Here is a 19,278-nt window from a genome sequence, read left to right as displayed (position 1 = left end):
AGCGCTAGGGCAAAAACTAAAATGTACAACCCTTTGGGTCCCCTGGGTCCAGTTTTTCAAAAAGTTTAATCGGATCAGAATGATCCGGATTCTGTAATCCTCCTTTTTTGCTATCCAGTATCAGATCGATCTGGCTATTTTTGAGCAAGTTTTTCAGAAAATAAACGGATAAGATCATTCTGATCCAGATACCACAATATCAAGATCACAGAATCCGGATTTTCAGTGCTTTGAACAGGCCTACACCTTGCAATCTACTGGACAGGTTGTGGTAGTACTTCTACACTGTCATAGGGAAACAGAGATGAGTAAACTACATGAATAAAGCTACCTTAATTACAAATAATAGAGCCTGCATATCACTTATAACTAGGTAGATGCATTTATTTGACACTTCTCAAGATAACAACTGACCACATCCCTATATTGCAGTCAAAACCTTTGGTTTTTCAATTGTAAGAAAGTTTTTTTAAACCTCACCTTAGTTACGTTGACATTTCTTGGTTGTAGAGCCTTTCACCTTTCTAAATCCACCCTGAATCTACCCTTCCAGTGGGATCAAAACTATCCTAATCACTACCCTTGAGTTTTGAAAAACTACATTTAATCCTGATTAAAGGTCAGATTGGATTAACAAATCCCTATCCGGAGGATCAGAATATCCTTTTTCAGTTTAGAAAAACCCAGTTCTAACATTTAATCCTATCCAATTGCCGAAATCCGATCAGAGCTTTTGAAAAACTGGGCCCAGGCCCAGGATTAGGAAGCACTGATGTAGGCTGCTGAATTTATTCATTAATTAATGACCAAAGGCCAAATCTTAATTTAGTGCAGACAGCCCTCCCGTTCATTCCCAATGCATGATTGTATAATTATGTTCACGTTTAACGGTGAACCCCTGTGTTTGTGTGTGTGTGTGTGTGGTGTTGGACCAGAAGGGCCACAGCCTGCGGGAGAAGCTGGCGGAGATGGAGACATTCAGAGACATCCTGTGCAGACAGGTGGACACGCTACAGAAGTACTTTGACGGCTGCGCAGACGGCGTCTCCAAGGACGAGTTCCAGAGGGACAGAGGTACAAATGGATTTCAATATCTGCTCAATGATAATTTTAAAGTTCCATTTGGACTCTTGTACGTGAACATTAAAACTGACACATATATACATTTGCTCCGTATTTCTATGGTGTAAATACCACAACTGACTAGTGGCTACCCAGGTGGTAGATCAATGATGGAGTCTTGTTTGTCATTTCCAGTAGTGGAGGAGGATGAAGATGACTTTCCCACAAGCACGCGTCCCAATGGTGACTGCCTTCACAACAACAACGGCAGCAAAGAGAAGCGTGAGTAACAGTGTAGATTTAAGCAATAAGGCCCGAGGAGGTACAGTGCATTCGGAAAATATTCAGACCCCTTCACTTTTTCCACATGTTGTTACGTTACAGCCTCAATCTACACACAATACCCCATAATGACAAAGCGAAAAACAGGTTTTTAGACATTTTTGCACATTAAAAAAAATATATAAAACAGATACCTTGTTTACATAAGTATTCAGAACCTTTGCTATGAGACTCGAAATTGAGCTCCGGTGCATCCAGTTTCCATTGAACATCCTTGAGATGTTTCTATGACTGGATTGGAGTCCACCTGTGGTAAAGTTAATTGATTGGACATGATTTGGAAAGGCACACACCTGTCTATTTAAGGTCCCACAGTTGACAGTGCATGTCAGAGCAAAAACCAAGCCATGAGGTCGAAGGAATTGTCTGTAGAGCTCAGAGACAGGATTGTGTTGAGGCACAGAGCTGGGGAAGGGTACCAAAAAGTTTCTGCAGCATTGAAGGTCCTCAAGAACACAGTGGCCTCCATAATTCTTAAATGGAAGAAGTTTGGAACTACCAAGACTCTTCCTAGAGCTGGCCGCCCGGCCAAACTGAGCAATCGGGCGAGAAGAGCCTTGGTCAGGGAGGTGACCAAGAACCCGATGGTCACTCTAACAGAGCTCCAGAGATCCTCTGTGGAGATGGGAGAACCTTCCAGAAGGACAACCATCTCTGCAGCACTCCACCAATCAGGCCTTTATGGTAGAGTGTCAGGACGGAAGCCACTCCTCAGTAAAAGGCACATAACAGCCCGCTTGGAGTTTGCCAAAAGGCACCTAAAAGACTCTCAGACCATGAGAAACAAGATTCTCTGATCTGATGAAACCAAGATTGAACTCTTTGGCCTGAATGCCAAGTGTCACGTCTGGAGGAAACTTGGCATCATCCCTACGGTGAAGCATGGTGGAAGCATCATGCTGTGGAGATGTATTTCAGCGGCAGGGACTGGGAGACTAGTCAGGATCGAGGGAAAGATGAACGGCGCAAATTACAGAGAGATCCTTGATAAAACCTACTACAGAGCGCTCAGGACCTCAGACTGGGGTGAAGGTTCACCTTCCAACAGCCTAAGCACACAGCCAAGACAACGCAGGAGTGGCTTCGGGACAAGTCTCAATGTCCTTGAGTGGCCCAGCCAGAGCCCGGACTTGAACCTGATCGAACATCTCTGGAGAGACCTGAAAATAGCTGTGCAGCGACACTCTCCATCCATCCAGCCTGACAGAGCTTGAGAGGATCTGCAGAGAAGAATGGGAGAAACTCCCCAAATACAGGTGTGCCAAGCTTGGTGCGTCATACCCAAGAACATTTGAGGCTGTAATCGCTGCCAAAGGTGCTTCAACAAAGTACTGAGTAAAGGGTGTGAATTCTTATGTAAAGGTCATATTTCATTTTTGAAAATGTCAAAAAACCTGTTTTTGCTTTGTCATTGTGTAGATTGATGATGGAAAAAAAACAATCAATTTTAGAATACGGTTGTAACGTAACAAAAAAAAGTGAAGGGGTCTGAATACTTTCCGAATGCACTGTATATGGCCAATATACCACGGCTTAGGGTAGTTCTTGTGCATGACGCAACATGGAGTGCCTGGATACAGCCGTGGTATATTGGCCATATACCACAAACCCTGAGGTGCCTTATTGCTATTATAAACTGGTTACCAACATAATTTGAACAGTAAACAAGTCGTTTTGCATCATATCCATGGTATGTTGTTTGATATAGCACAGCTTTCAGCCAATCAGCACCCAGGAACCAAACTACCTGGTATATAATCACACTCATAGTAACTACTACTGGAGTTGATACTACACGTAGCAGTTCCCTTGATGGCTCTTGACCCCTAATATAGCTCTAGGGATGCTGCACTGTGGATGACCCTGTGCTTGTCCCAAATGTATGTGTGTGTTGTGCATCAAAATATTTTCATCAGGTATTTTTCTCCATCTAACAGTCTCTCTCTCGCTCTTTCTTTCTCAGTGTTTCTCCCTGCCAGTCCTAAGGGCATTAATGGGATTGATTTTAAGGGTGAGGCCATCACGTTTAAGGCCACTACAGCTGGGATCCTGTCCACCCTGTCCCACTGCATCGAGCTTATGGTGAAGAGGGAGGACAGCTGGCAGAAGAGGCTGGACAAGGTATGTCACAGCCAATCACGTCTTCTTTAGCCAAGGTCACTGGGGCCTTGGAAGCATTCAACCCCACCTCTCATGGAAACTCTTCCCCAGTCAGGTTGTTGTTGCCGAAGAGTATGCATTCTCATTGTCAATCAACATGGCGGGTAAAATAGAAGTGGACTGGTGTGTTTATGGTTTTAGCCAGGGAGCAGACCGTACACAACTCCTGCCAAGGTACAGCGGAGGCGTTGTCTAACCTGAGGTGGCAGATCCAGTCTATTGCGGGTGTGGTCTCTCAAATGGTTGCTTCAAGAGCCTTTTCTGTCTGTAACTGGATGTGATTGGTGGATCCCGTCAATGCCCCACCCCGTCTTGATTGGCCACACTGAATGACCAAAACATGGCCAGATTGACATTCTGTCTGAAAGCACTTTGTAGTGAAGGCACTTGTTAAACACCTTTCAAGACACTCCTGCTTTTGAAGGTAGAGTTTGACTGTTTATTTAGACAATGCATGAAATAAACCACACTTCAGCTGCCAAGGCTCAAAACTGCAACAAAAACACTCGCATTTTGAGCCTTTGACTTGGCAGTGCGACACCAATTTTTTATTGGTCGATAGGGTGCCAGTGAAGAAATGTAGCTGGTCACATTAGTTTTTGGTTCACAATTTACTTTTTAAAGTTTTATTATCAAGATTTATTCAAACAGCAATGGGTATGCAACGATGAGTATGCAGACCAGTTATTCAAAAAGTTTGGTCCGAAGTCTTGGTTAAATCTTTGCGATGCGAAATTCAGTCATGCGCTGTTTGAATGAACATTTCTAAAGTCTTTCCCAAGAAAACCTTCCCAATTAAATATAGACAGCAAAGTAGGCCTATCTGGCAGAATGATATCTTGATGATTTGTATCAATCGCAGGGCATTTGTTTAGAAAACTCTGCCATCACATGTAGGCTACATTGTACAGTACAAAAACACCGCTAGCCATACATATTACTCTACTGTCAAAGTTGCGTCAATTCAAATCTGGCATTAGGAACAAAAGAGGTCAACACGACTTCTAAGATATACTAGTTATTTTAATTAATGCAAAAACCTTCAATGGTAAATATGATGTTTCGTATATACGGGCTCTCTGAAATACCTCGCAGGGCACCCCAGAGAACTAACCCATTGTTTCAGATTCAATACTCAAATACTCTGACAGAGAGTTTCCCACCTCTCTGCTGACCAATTAGAGTAGACTTGAGCGTGGTTTAGACTTACTCAGCCAATCCGTTGATGCATCTCTGTTACCAGGCATATGTCCATATCATAACAACCTGTCATAGTGAGAAGAGCCAGCTCCCTTAGACACCATTCCTACGTCCAAGGAAGGTTCACAGATCACAAAGAACCAGTATATTCCAGCATCTGGAGACACAAATCCCTATCTCCCTTTACCCCCTAAAACAGCTCTTCACATCAATCACAGCTTGCCAGGTGTCACAACCTACATTAGCCCAGTCAAGAATGCATTCTTTCTAAGTTAGTCATCCCATCAATTATGAAAATAATAAATCTCTCACACTACCCACATGTACATATTACCTCAACTACCTCAACTAGCCGGTGCCCCTGCACATTGACTCTGCACCGGCACCCCCCTGTATATAGCCTCCCTACTGTTATTTTACTTTTTTTCTCAACACTTTTTTGTTGTTGTTTTATTTTACTTTTTTATTAAGAAATAAATGCATTGTTGGTTAAGTAAGCATTTCACGGTAATGTCTACACCTGTTGTATTTGGCGCATGTGGCAAATAAAATTTTATTTTATTTGACATTACGGTCTCTTCGTAGGCGCTCAATTTAATTAAAGGGCTTAGAATTACATTTATTATTATAACTACACCCTCTAAAATATATATATTTTTAATGTTCCCAGACCTCTAAACTGGTCTCCTGATGTGGTTTAAGCATTGTTGTGGAACATCACATTTGTCTTTTTTCTATAAAAAATAAAGTGTGATTTTGAGAGTGGAAAACTCGGAAACCGCGAAAAATAAAACAGGGAAAACTGAATTTACCAAAACTTAAAACTGATTTTATAGGGTCCTACAACTGTAGAGTGACTTTTCAGAATCGCTAATAATAACACCCTTTTTGAGATTGTGCAAAGGTTTTATTTCTTCCCTCCAAACAAGCAATGTAAATATGATATTGTCAAGTTAAAATGTCATTATTTGTGTATGGAGGGTAGGTCATTATAGGCTACTTGTTCAGCCCACATATTAAAGATAACGTTTTAAATGATGATGCGCGCATCATCCGCTTTCCCGGGCCAGTATTCTTTTCATTCGGGCCAGTAGCTTTCAATTGGCACTGGCCCGATGGGCCACTGGCAAATTTACCTGAATGTCGAGCCCTGCAAGGGCGTGCTAATTTAAAATATGGCTAGTTAATCCTAGCCTGGTTCTGTATGGAATGCAGGTACATTATGGGACACAGGTCAGGTCATTATCGGCATGCGGCGACCAAATTATGTGCTGGTGCTTTAACTGAAAAAGTTTTAGCACCAGTGCCACCAGTGGAACACATTAGTCTAGAGCCCTGGCTGCATTTCTGTAAAGTAATGTTTTAATGGGGATATGAGTGGATTAAGAATTTTTAATTTAGTTTGTAGATACTGCAGTCTGTAGGTATTTACCCCCTACCTTGCATCACAGACACATGACAAAGCTCCACATCATCACCCTGCTCAGCTGTTGAAAAACTAGTTCATCCATTTTATTCCGAAGGCAAGTTGCCCAACCCCAAAAAGGTAGGAATAGGTTTCAGTTGGTTGATACTACTGGATTAACACTAGCGTGGCTGGGTGTGTGTGTCTTGAGTGTAGCCTATGTGGATCAGGGAGAGAGCGTCACAGGACGGGACACACACACACACACACACACACACACACACCAACACACAGGCGAGTCAGTAGTAGGATGACTGCTAGGACGTCGTGGTACCGTCTGTCTTTCTGGAAGCCCTCGCTACACTTGGGGGCCGACTTACTGAAATACGACAGCCAGAGATGGATCCCTCTACAGACATGCAGCCGCTTCTTTACAGTAGGTATAGGCCTAGGTCTCTGCTATGGCTGCTTCTAACACACCACAGTGGATTGGAATACACTCTAAATGGAACCCAGAACCAGAACTAACTGCTCTACTTCAGTTTTCTCCTTCCCTCTATTCTAGTCAATATTTGGAGTTGTATTTGGATCATTAAAATTGTTGCTAAGTGGTATTTGTGTTTGATAATAGGGTTTATTCACTAGTTTGACAGATCAGTTAGTTTCGAGGTGGAGATGATCTTAATCCAAAGGTGTACATTCTTTCTATATTAGTCATTACAGTTGTCATGGACCTGTGGGAGAGAGGTATCAGCACTGTTCTGTAGTGTCCTGTTCCGTCTTATAACACTTTGCTCTCGCTCTCCACACTCCTTGTGACAGGTTCTCAGGCCGGTCGGCCAGGTTTAGTGTACATAAGTGGGGCACAGTGAGCTAGTCTTAGGGGTTGCCAGACAAAGGCGAGACTCTCTTTTGTCTTGAGTCAGTTTATTATCCTCTGGTGGAGCATGAGACTGGAGGTTAAACCAGTTTGAGCAGAAATAAACTCCCAGGCGTCTCCTGGTTGGTTGGTATGTAGGCCTGGATCACAGTGTACTGATGTACAGAGATCACACATACACACTGGTGAGTCTAAATCACACACACCAACAGGCCAGAACGGGGTTAGGATTGAGAACAGAAGTGTGTTGTATTACTCGTCTGAGGTGGCCCCCTTTTGTGAACTTGAGCTACAGTACTCTTACTTGTTTTAAGATCATTGTAAGATTATCTTTTTTTCTTCTGTTCATCCTCTGAAAGTACAGGGTTGTTGGCATAGACACTAAATGGTGGTTGAAAACTGTGGTTGGTTATGGGGTTATTAACAAGCTTGGTAACTACCTTTATGTGCAATTTAAACTAGTGAGAGTTAGATTTGAGTTGGCTTACCATAAACGTATACTCTACATGAACAATGTTCCTTCAAGTTGACCTGTGTGTGTGTTCAGGAGCTGGAGAAGAGGAGGAGGGTGGAGGATGCCTACAAGTCGGCCTTGAGTGAACTGAAGAAGAAATCTCACTACGGTGGCCCTGACTACGAGGTAAGAATTCCAAACCTTTCTAACTGCCAAAACTCTTGTGACACTTCCACCTGTAGTGATGATGAGTAATCATAGTGATCTTAGTAATGACTCAGGAAGAGACAAGAATACTAGGAAATCTCTTTTCACTTGTTCTTGAGTATAGATGCTATACTAGAACATTTACATATTGCAGCTCATGGCTTTGACATTGTATTAGTCATAGTGGGTATTTACCAGTCAGATTGCGGGGCATTGATTCCTGTTGCATGAGATTGATTTGGCTACTAGATGCTACATCCTGACCTGGAAGCAGTACATCTGTCTTTAATGTGTTGTTGTGCCTTGACATGGTGTTGTGTTTCTACAGGAGGGTCCTAACAGCCTCATCAATGAGGATGAGTTCTTTGATGCAGTGGAAGCTGCCCTGGACAGACAGGACAAGATGGAGGAACAGGTAGGTTACTCTTCTACTCTGTATACAGACAGGCAGCTGCTCGCTAGTCCCTACCTCTGGGCATTCTGTGTAGATCTGAAAAGTGTCTAGAGGTATAAGCAATATGGTGGGTTGTCCACCTTTCCTACCAGAGAGAAATCCTTTCCTTTCAGATCTAGAGTCTAGATATTGGACCTAAAGGTGTGATCGATTTGAAATTCGACAACTGAGAGTAATGTGAGTTGTCTGTGGTGTTGATGTGTGGTTGTGTGTTCCTCCTCAGTGTCAGTCAGAGAAGGTGAGGATACCCAGACTGACCCCTGTCCCCCCTGGAGACTCATACTCCATCATCGGAACACACCGCTTCGCCAAACAGGTACACACACACGGTCCAACTAAATATGACAGAGTGTCACCAGTACATACAGCACATGCAAGAGTCGGCATGTATCATAACTCCAAGAGAAGTTCAGTTGATATGGTTTGTCTCTGACATTCTTCCCTCTCACTGAAACAAGCCTGCCAGTACATGTCTATTGGAGTCTTCTCCTCTGTAGGCCAATGGTTTGATACATTTTCCAAAATGGGTATTCTTACTGGGCTTTTCACTTTCTCTGGTGGTGTTTGTGTGGGATTTCCTCTACTCTCCAGCCAGGTTGTTTTACGGTGCGTTTTTATTGAGCTCTAGTAATGATTTAGTCTGTTTGATTTGGGTAATCCCCTCATGTAATGAAGGGTGGCATCCCTCTCTGCTCGTCTTTCATGTGTGGTGGCATCCCTGGTCTCATTCCCTGGATGTTTTTCTACCTCTCCCTCTCCCCTCTTTCTCACACTCCTCACCTCTTTATTTCTCTTTCTCTCCCCCTCTTTCCCTCTTTCTTTCTCCCCTTTTCCCCTCTCTCTCCTTTCCTCTGTTCGCTCTCTCCCCCCAAACTATCTCTCTCCTCTATCTCTCTCCCCTCCTCCCCTCTGCTGCGTAGCCCCATAGCTACTCTTCCTCCCTGTCCTCCGTTGAATTAGTCAGTGCCTCAGATGATGTTCACAGATTCAGCGCACAGGTACTGTATGTGTTGAGCACCACTAGAGTGCTACCAGCCTCCTGGGAATACACGTTACACTGCACTCTACTGACTGCATGAGAATGACTAGGAACGCTAATACACAGTGTACTGTACTGTCTACATACCTTCAACACTGACTGATGACCTGTGCTTCAACTCATTGTTTTGTTCCATCTTTCTGATGCACTTCGTGTGTGTTCCCTTCCCCCCCAAGATCAGTCTTCACACTGTCCAGGGCTGCCCTCAATGAATCCCTGTTCATTCCTTTTGCAAAATGTTTAGAAGAAGTCAGTTATCAGTGTAGGCAAGCTGAGTTACAGGGCAGCTTAGATTCAAGAAAACGTTCAAAAAGGGCCTTGTCATCAACTCAACATAACACAATGATGTGGATTGAATTGTGTCTAGCATAACTAACTATAGTATTCCCAGTGAGCCACAGCATTAGAGAGAGCGTAGAACTGCGTCCGTGCCCCCTGATCACTATCTGAGCTCAGCAGATGTAATGCATGACTGGAGTCCTGTAGTTACCCCTCCCTCCCTCTCCCCTGATGCTCCCTCTTTCACTGCATGATCAGGCATGGACCCCAGCAATGTGAGCATCAAGTGTACTGTCTGTCTGTCTGTCCTGTACCTTGTCCTCTTCTCCCTCCTAGTGATACTGTCTCGCTAATAGCAGCATGTAGTTCAGACCGAGACTGCTACGCCACAGTGACTGAAGGCCTGCTGCATCTGACGTCTGTCTGTCTCTCAGGTGGAGGACATGGTTCAGAATCACATGACCTACTCCCTGCAGGACATGGGCGGAGACGCCAACTGGCAGCTGGTGGTGGAGGAGGGCGAGATGAAGGTGAGGATGGGGCTAGCTAGTGCGTATAGAAGACCATACCTACACACTACACGAAACACTGCCCCCTGCATGCCTAGTATAAAAGAGACTACCTACAGACTCTGCCTGCTGACTCACACTGGAAACAGTGAAGTGTATATGGGTCCAATATGGCTACTGTCAGTGTGTATGGGTCCAATATGGCTACTGTCAGTGTGTATGGGTCCAATATGGCTACTGTAAGTGTGTATGGGTCCAATATGGCTACTGTCAGTGTGTATGGGTCCAATATGGCTACTGTAAGTGACTGTGTGCTATCTCAGGTGTACAGGAGAGAGGTGGAGGAGAATGGCATCGTCCTGGACCCTCTGAAAGCCACCCATGCAGTGAAGGGTGTGACCGGACATGAGTTGTGCCACTACTTCTGGGACACGGACGTACGTAACGACTGGGAGAGTGAGTCTATCTACCTCTTCAATCATCATCATCATCAGATAATCTTCATGGATTAGCATCATCTTCTTGTCTTCTTAATTTGCACACAATGAATGGCTTGAATTGTTTTGTTTGTTGATTTGTCTTGCTCTATTTCTCTTCCAGCCACCATTGAAAACTTTAACGTGGTGGAGACACTCTCAGACAATGCTGTTATAGTCTACCAGACCCACAAGGTAATATACCTCTGGTTCTTCAGGTTCACCCTAGTCTGTCAGGCTCTCATACAGGTGGGTTGTCTTTGGACGGGTCACGTTTGACTGACAGCCAATGGTTGTGTTTCAGAGAGTATGGCCCGCCTCTCAGAGGGACGTCCTCTACCTATCAGCTATCAGGAAAATTCTGGCGACCAATGAGAATGACCCAGACACGTGGCTGGTCTGCAACTTCTCTGTAGATCACGACAACGCACAGGTGAGTTCTACAGACACACCAAGGGATTATTGCCATACATGCTCTTAAAATCTGACGGCTAGGAGCTAGGTCTCGATGTCGAATTGGAAGGTGTAAAAAATTGTCTTCCGCTCTCCTCTTACCTTTTCATCAACTCCCTTTCTTTCTGTAGCCCACCAACCGGTGTGTCCGTGCCAAAATCAACGTGGCCATGATCTGCCAGACCCTGGTGAGCCCTCCAGAGGGCAACAAAGAGATCAGCAGGGACAACGTCCTCTGTAAGATCACCTATGTGGCCAATGGTGAGTACAGCAGCTCAATACCTTTTTCATGTCCCCAGTAAGTGAGGAGTTGCATGTTCCCACATGGTTGTCATATAAGCATGGTCAAGTTTACTTTATCCACCTACATAAAACATTTTCTTCTGTTTACTTTTATGTTCCTTATTTGACCATGTGCAAATGGAACACAACTAAGCTACTCTGGTTTATTTGAACAGTGAGAGACAGAATAACAACAACAAAAATCCAGAAAAACGCATGTCAAAAGTGTTATAAATTGATTTGCAATTTAATGAGGGAAATAAGTATTTGACCCCTCTGCAAAACATGACTTAGTACTTGGTGGCAAAACCCTTGTTGGCAATCACAGAGGTCAGACGTTTCTTGTAGTTGGCCACCAGGTTTGCACACATCTCAGGAGGGATTTTGTCCCACTCCTCTTTGCAGATCTTCTCCAAGTCATTAAGGTTTCGAGGCTGACGTTTCTATGGGATTAAGGTCTGGAGACTGGCTAGGCCACTCCAGGACCTTAATGTGCTTCTTCTTGAGCCACTCCTTTGTTGCCTTGGCCGTGTGTTTTGGGTCATTGTCATGCTGGAATACCCATCCACGACCCATTTTCAATGCCCTGGCTGAGGGAAGGAGGTTCTCACCCAATATTTGACGGTACATGGCCCGTCCATCGTTCCTTTGATGCGGTGAAGTTGTCCTGTCCCCTTAGCAGAAAAACACCCCCAAAGCATAATGTTTTCACCTCCATGTTTGACGGTGGGGATGGTGTTCTTGGGGTCATAGGCAGCAGTATATGTGCTTTCTTGAGCAGGGGGACCTTGCGGGCACTGCAGGATTTCAGTCCTTCACGGCGTAGTGTGTTACCAATTGTTTTCTTGGTGACTATGGTCCCAGCTGCCTTGAGATCATTGACAAGATCTTACCGTGTAGTTCTGGGCTGATTCCTCACCGTTCTCATGATCATTGCAACTCCACGAGGTGAGATCTTGCATGGAGCCCCAGGCCGAGGGAGATTGACAGTTCTTTTGTGTTTCTTCTTTTTGCGAATAATCGTACCAACTGTTGTCACCTTCTCACCAAGCTGCTTGGCGATGGTCTTGTAGCCCATTCCAGCCTTGTGTAGGTCTACAATCTTGTCCCTGACATCCTTGGAGAGGGCTTTGGTCTTGGCCATGGTGGAGAGTTTGGAATCTGATTGATTGATTGCTTCTGTGGATAGGTGTCTTTTAAGAGTGTGCTCCTGATCTCAGCTCGTTACCTGTATAAAAGACACCTGGGAGCCAGAAATCTTTCTGATTGAGAGGGGGTCAAATACTTATTTCCCTCATTTAAAATGCAAATCAATTTATAACATTTTTGACATGTGTTTTTCTGGATTTTTGTTGTTGTTATTCTGTCTCTCACTGTTAAAATAAACCTACCATTAAAATTATAGACTGATCATTTCTTTGTCAGTGGGCAAATGTACAAAATCAGCAGGGGATCAAATACTTTTTTCCCTCACTGTATATAGAGCTTTATGGCAGAGCTTTGTGTGGGTGGAGAATTAGTTAAATGTTGATTAATGGTTTAGTATAGTGATTCTATCACACCATGTAGGCTCACTGTTTGTATGTGTGTAGCTATATATTGACTGAGAGGTTGTTATTTCCTAGTGAACCCTGGAGGCTGGGCCCCTGCCTCAGTCCTCAGAGCCGTGGCCAAGAGGGAATACCCCAAGTTCCTCAAACGCTTCACCGGCTACGTCCAGGAGAAGACCAGCGGAAAACCCATCCTCTTCTAAACCTCACAGGTAACAATCCCATTCATTCTAATCAGACATGTTTTTTACATGGACGATACATTGGAGATAATTGGAAACAATACAACACTATGAAAAATCTGGGAAACCAGGCCTGCTATTCATAGCAGACTTCGAAAGGACATTTCACAAAGTACGACTGGAGTTTATATATAAATGCCTAGAGCATTTCAATTTTGGAGAATCTCTTATAAAATGGGTTAAAATCATGTATAGTAACCCTAGGTGTAAAATAGTAAATAATGGCTATTTCTCAGAAAGTTTTAAACTGTCGAGGAGTAAAACAAGGTTGTCCACTATCGGCATATCTATTTATTATGGCCATCGAAATGTTAGCTATTAAAATCAGATTCAACAATAATATCAAGGGATTAGAAATCCAGGGCTTAAAAACAAAGATATCATTGTACGCTGATGATTCATGTTTTCTTTTAAATCCACAACTTTAATCCCTCCACAGCCTCATAGAGGATCTAGATAAATTTTCTAACCTCTCTGGATTACATCAAATTATGATAAATGTACTATTACGTATTGGATCACAAAAAAATACAATTATTACATTACCATGTAGTTTACCAATAAAATGGTCTGATGGTGATGTGGATATACTCAGAATATATATCCCAAATGAATTAAATGATCTCACTCCAATAAAGTTGAATAGAAAGTTAGCAAATATAGATAAGATCTTGCTACCATGGAAAGGTTAAATACCTGTCTATTTGTGGAAATATCACCCTGATTAACTCTTTAGTATTATCCCAGTTTACCTATTTGCTTATGGTCTAGCGAACAGTTTTTTAAAAATTATATGAGAAAAAAATATTCAATTTTATTTGGAACGGCAAGCCAGAAAATTAAACAGGCATATTTATATAATAAATATGAATTCGGAGGACAGAAATTATTAAATATAAAATCATTAGACCTATCACTAAAAGCTTCAGTCATACAAAAGTTATACTTAAATCCGAACTGGTTCTCTAGCAAATTAGTAAGATTGTCTCACCCCATGTTCAAGAATGGCCTTTTTCCCTTTATTCAGATTACAACCTCTCACTTTCAGTTATTTGAAAAGGAAATAATCTCCCAAATATCACTTTTTCAAAAACAAGCCATAGAAAGTTGGTTGCAATTACAATTTAATCCTCCAGAAACTCAAGAACAAATAATGAAACAAATATTGTGGTTAAACTCAAATATCCTAATTGATAAAAAAAAACATTTATTTTTTGAAAAAATGTTTAAAAAAAGGTATAATCTTCGTAAATGATATCATTGGTAGGACTGGTGGTTATGTCGCACATGCAACTAACAAAAACATATGGAAATGTCTGCTCTACCCAAATTTACAACCAAATAATTGCAGCATTACCGCAAAAATGGAAGAGGAAAGTGGAAGGGGGAAAAAGTAAGGAACTTGTCTGTCGGCCCTGCATTAAAGAAAATTGTGATAAATAAAAAAAGTATACCAGTTTCATTTAAGGACCAAAGGATTGACAGCCATCCCATATAGATTGCAAAATAGTTGGGAAGAGATTTTTGACGTACCGATTCCATGGCATAGTGTTTATGAACTGATACGCAAAACGACGCCGGATTCAAAATGTATTATTCAATTTAAATTATTATACAAAATTCTTGCTACCAAGATAATGTTTTTATATGGGGGATACAATCTTCCCAGCTCTGCAGATTTTGCTGCGAAGAGACAGAATCATTAGATCATTTGTTTTGGTACTGTCCATTTGTAGCTTGTTTTTGATCACAGGTCCAGGAATGGCTGAAGGATTGCAATATTTACCTGGAGCTAACCCTGCAGATAGCACTACTGGGTGATCTGAAAAGTCCTAGTCAATCGATCAATAATATAATAATACTTTTAGCAAAAAATGTTTATTTTCAATTTACAATCTGTAGAAACAATGAGAATAAAAGGGTTCAGAACTTTTGTGAAACATTTACATTTACATTTTAGTCATTTAGCAGATGCTCTTATCCAGAGCGACTTACAGTTTGTGAGTGCATACATTTTTCATACTGGCCCCCCGTGGGAAACGAACCCACAACCCTGGCGTTGCAAGCGCCATGCTCTACCAACTGAGCTACAGGGGACCTGTACAGTCACAGCACAGTTGAAAAATATGGCAAACAGAAATCTAATATGGATGGTGTTAAGAGATAGATGAGAGGTGTTGAATGGAGCTGAAGGATGGTACTAATAACAACTAACAACAACTAATAACAACAAGATAACTAATGTAAAGCATACTGTGTCCATAATAAGTATATAGGTTATAGGTTGAGAGCTTTTGTGAAAGAGCACAGTTAGAAAGATATGGCATATAGAAGCAAACCGGATGGACATCATGAAAATGATCGGAGAGGTTGAGGGTAGGGGAAGTTCAGGAGTAAAAACAAACCAAATAGAATTATTGTAAAATTGACTTTGTCCATAAAATGTATATAGTATGTATAAGCTGGAAGTAGAGGCCTAAGCGTTGTTGTTCATTAGTTTACTCCAATTAGGGGAGGGGTGGTGGGGTTGGAAAGTAATAAAGGGAAATCTTTTTTTTAAAAGTGTATGTGTGTATGGATGTATGTATGTGTATATATAGGGAAAAAAGTATTTGATCCCCTGCTGATTTTGTACGTTTGCCCACTGACAAAGACAGGATCAGTCTATATTTTTAATGGTAGGTGTATTTGAACAGTGAGAGACAGAATAACAACAAAAAAATCCAGAAAAATGCATGTAAAAAATGTTATGAATTGATTTGCATTTTAATGAGAGAAATAAGTATTTGACCCCTCTGCAAAACATGTGCTTCTTCTTGAGCCACTCCTTTGTTGCCTTGGCCGTGTGTTTTGGGTCATTGTCATGCTGGAATACCCATCCACGACCCATTTTCAATGCCATGGCTGAGGGAAGGAGGTTCTCACCCAAGATTTGACGGTACATGGCCCCGTCCATCATCCCTTAGATGCGGTGAAGTTGTCCTGTCCCCTTAGCAGAAAACACCCCCAAAGCATAATCTTTCCACCTCCATGTTTGACGGTGGGGATGGTGTTCTTGGGGTCATAGGCAGCATTCCTCCTCCTCCAAACACGGCGAGTTGAGTTGATGCCAAAGAGCTCCATTTTGGTCTCATCTGACCACAACACTTTCACCCAGTTCTCCTCTGAATCATTCAGATCTTCATTGGCAAACTTCAGACGGTCCTGTATATGTGCTTTCTTGAGCAGGGGGACCTTATGGCGCTGCAGGATTTCAGTCCTTCACGGCGTAGTGTGTTACCAATTGTTTTCTTGGTGACTATGGTCCCAGCTGCCTTGAGATCATTGACAAGATCCTCCCGTGTAGTTCTGGGCTGATTCCTCACCGTTCTCATGATCATTGCAACTCCACGAGGTGAGATCTTGCATGGAGCCCCAGGCCGAGGGAGATTGACAGTTCTTTTGTGTTTCTTCCATTTGCGAATAATCGCACCAACTGTTGTCACCTTCTCACCAAGCTGCTTGGCGATGGTCTTGTAGCCCATTCCAGCCTTGTGTAGGTCTACAATCTTGTCCCTGACATCCTTGGAGAGCTCTTTAGTCTTGGCCATGGTGGAGAGTTTGGAATCTGATTGATTGATTGCTTCTGTGGACAGGTGTCTTTTATACAGATAACAAGCTGAGATTAGGAGCACTCCCTTTAAGAGTGTGCTCCTGATCTCAGCTCGTTACCTGTATAAAAGACACCTGAGAGCCAGAAATCTTTCTGATTGAGAGGGGGTCAAGTACTTATTTCCCTCATTAAAATGCAAATCAATTCATAAAATTTTGGACATGCATTTTTCTGGATTTTTGTTGTTGTTATTCTGTCTCTCACTGTTCAAATAAACCTACCATTAAAATTATAGACTGATCATTTCTTTGTCAGTGGACAAACGTACAAAATCATCAGGGGATCAAATACTTTTTTCCCTCACTGTGTGTGTGTGTGTGTGTGTGTATATATATATATATATATATACATACATACATACATACATACATACATACATACATACATACATACATACATACATACATACATACATACATACATACATACATACAGTGGGGAGAACAAGTATTTGATACACTGCCGATTTTGCAGGTTTTCCTACTTACAAAGCATGTAGAGGTCTGTAATTGTTATCATGGGTACACTTCAACTGTGAGAGAAAACAAAAATCCAGAAATTCACATTGTATGATTTTTAAGTAATTCATTTGCATTTTATTGCATGACATAAGTATTTGATCACCTACCAACCAGTAAGAATTCCGGCTCTCACAGACCTGTTAGTTTTTCTTTAAGAAGCCCTCCTGTTCTCCACTCATTACCTGTATTAACTGAACCTGTTTGAACTCGTTACCTGTATAAAAGACACCTGTCCACACACTCAATCAAACAGACTCCAACCTCTCCACAATGGCCAAGACCAGAGAGCTGTGTAAGGACATCAGAGATAAAATTGTAGACCTGCACAAGGCTGGGATGGGCTACAGGACAAGCAGCTTGGTGAGAAGGCAACAACTGTTGGCGCAATTATTAGAAAATGGAAGAAGTTCAAGATGACGGTCAATCACCCTCGGTCTGGGGCTCCATGCAAGATCTCACCTCGTGGGGCATCAATGATCATGAGGAAGGTGAGGGATCAGCCCAGAACTACACGGCAGGACCTGGTCAATGACCTGAAGAGAGCTGGGACCACAGTCTCAAAGAAAACCATTAGTAACACACTACACCGTCATGGATTAAATCCTGCAGCGCACGCAAGGTCCCCCTGCTCAAGCCAGCGCATGTCCAGGCCCATCTGAAGATTGCCAATGACCATCTGGATGATCCAGAGGATGAATGGGAGTAGGTCATGTGGTCTGATGAGACAAATAGAGCTTTTTGGTCTAAACTCCACTCGCCGTGTTTGGAGGAAGAAGAAGGATGAGTACAACCCCAAGAACACCATCCCAACCGTGAAGCATGGACGTGGAAACATCATTCTTTGGGGATGCTTTTCTGCAAAGGGGACAGGACGACTGCCCCATATTGAGGGGAGGATGGATGGGGCCATGTATCGCGAGATCTTGGCCAACAACCTCCTTCCCTCAGTAAGAGCATTGAAGATGGGTCGTGGCTGGGTCTTCCAGCATGACAACGACCTGAAACACACAGCCAGGGCAACTAAGGAGTGGCTCCGTAAGAAGCATCTCAAGGTCCTGGAGTGGCCTAGCCAGTCTCCAGACCTGAACCCAATAGAAAATCTTTGGAGGGAGCTGAAAGTCCGTATTGCCCAGCGACAGCCCCGAAACCAGAAGGATCTGGAGAAGGTCTGTATGGAGGAGTGGGCCAAAATCCCTGCTGCAGTGTGTGCAAACCTGGTCAAGACCTACAGGAAACGTATGATCTCTGTAATTGCAAACAAAGGTTTCTGTACCAAATATTAAGTTCTGCTTTTCTGATGTATCAAATACTTATGTCATGCAATAAAATGCAAATAATTACTTTAAAATCATACAATGTGATTTTCTGGATTTTTGTTTTAGAAGAAAAAGCCATATCTCAGACTGCCCATCTTAATCTTTTCTTTTTATTGGCCAGTCTGAGATATGGCTTTTTCTTTGCAACTCTGCCTAGAAGGTCAGCATCCTGGAGTCGCCTCTTCAGTGTTGACGTTGAGACTGGTGTTTTGTGGGTACTATTTAATGAAGCTGCCAGTTGAGGACCTGTGAGGCACCTGTTTCTCAAACTAGACACTAATGTATTTGTCCTCTTACTCAACTAGTCTCAAGAAAGCCAGTTTTATTGCTTCTTTAATCAGCACAACAGTTTTCAGCTGTGCTAACATAATTGCAAAATGGTTTTCTAATGATCAATTAACCTTTTAAAATGATAAACTTAGATTAGCAAACACAACGTGCCATTGGAACACAGGACTTATGGTTGTTGATAATGGGCCTCTGTACGCCTATGTAGATATTCCATTACAAATCAGCCGTTTCCAGCTACAATAGCCATTTACAACATTAACAATGTGTATACTGTATTTCTGATCAATTTGATATTATTTTAATGGACAAAAAAATTGCTTTTCTTTCGAAAACAAGGACATTTCTAAGTGACCCCAAACTTTTGAACAGTAGTGTGCATATGTGTGTATGCGAGAACATTGGAAGTTACAATCTATCTGCAATATTAAAGCTGATCTACCCCCTAAAAAAATTTAATAAAACAATCCCATCCACCTCTGAACCTCTACAGGTAATAGCTAACTC

At 42.4% G+C, this 19,278-nt stretch overlaps 1 protein-coding gene across 6 annotated transcripts in view; it reads left to right on the top strand.

Moving 5' to 3' along the window:
* The window catches only part of LOC121584954 (ceramide transfer protein), a 40,399-nt gene that overhangs the window by 19,163 nt on the left and 1,958 nt on the right, over positions 1–19,278 (top strand). For 3 of the 6 annotated variants that reach the window (XM_041901231.2, XM_041901226.2, XM_041901230.2), the window contains 13 exons: positions 936–1,074; positions 1,258–1,344; positions 3,368–3,525; positions 7,597–7,689; positions 8,039–8,125; positions 8,388–8,480; positions 9,085–9,162; positions 9,917–10,012; positions 10,315–10,447; positions 10,592–10,662; positions 10,772–10,900; positions 11,052–11,181; positions 12,828–12,964. In XM_041901231.2, coding sequence (XP_041757165.1) covers positions 936–1,074; positions 1,258–1,344; positions 3,368–3,525; positions 7,597–7,689; positions 8,039–8,125; positions 8,388–8,480; positions 9,085–9,162; positions 9,917–10,012; positions 10,315–10,447; positions 10,592–10,662; positions 10,772–10,900; positions 11,052–11,181; positions 12,828–12,955 — 1,422 coding nt within the window. In that variant the 3' untranslated portion in view covers positions 12,956–12,964. The remainder of the gene's footprint in view (positions 1–935; positions 1,075–1,257; positions 1,345–3,367; positions 3,526–7,596; positions 7,690–8,038; positions 8,126–8,387; positions 8,481–9,084; positions 9,163–9,916; positions 10,013–10,314; positions 10,448–10,591; positions 10,663–10,771; positions 10,901–11,051; positions 11,182–12,827; positions 12,965–19,278) is intronic. The other 3 variants (XM_041901228.2, XM_041901227.2, XM_041901229.2) reach the window with 3 other exon arrangements.

Source organism: Coregonus clupeaformis, chromosome 16 (assembly GCF_020615455.1).
Source record: "Coregonus clupeaformis isolate EN_2021a chromosome 16, ASM2061545v1, whole genome shotgun sequence".
NCBI lineage: Eukaryota > Metazoa > Chordata > Actinopteri > Salmoniformes > Salmonidae > Coregonus > Coregonus clupeaformis.
Note: the sequence above shows the minus strand (reverse complement) of the source record. Positions and strands in the feature narration are given on the sequence as shown.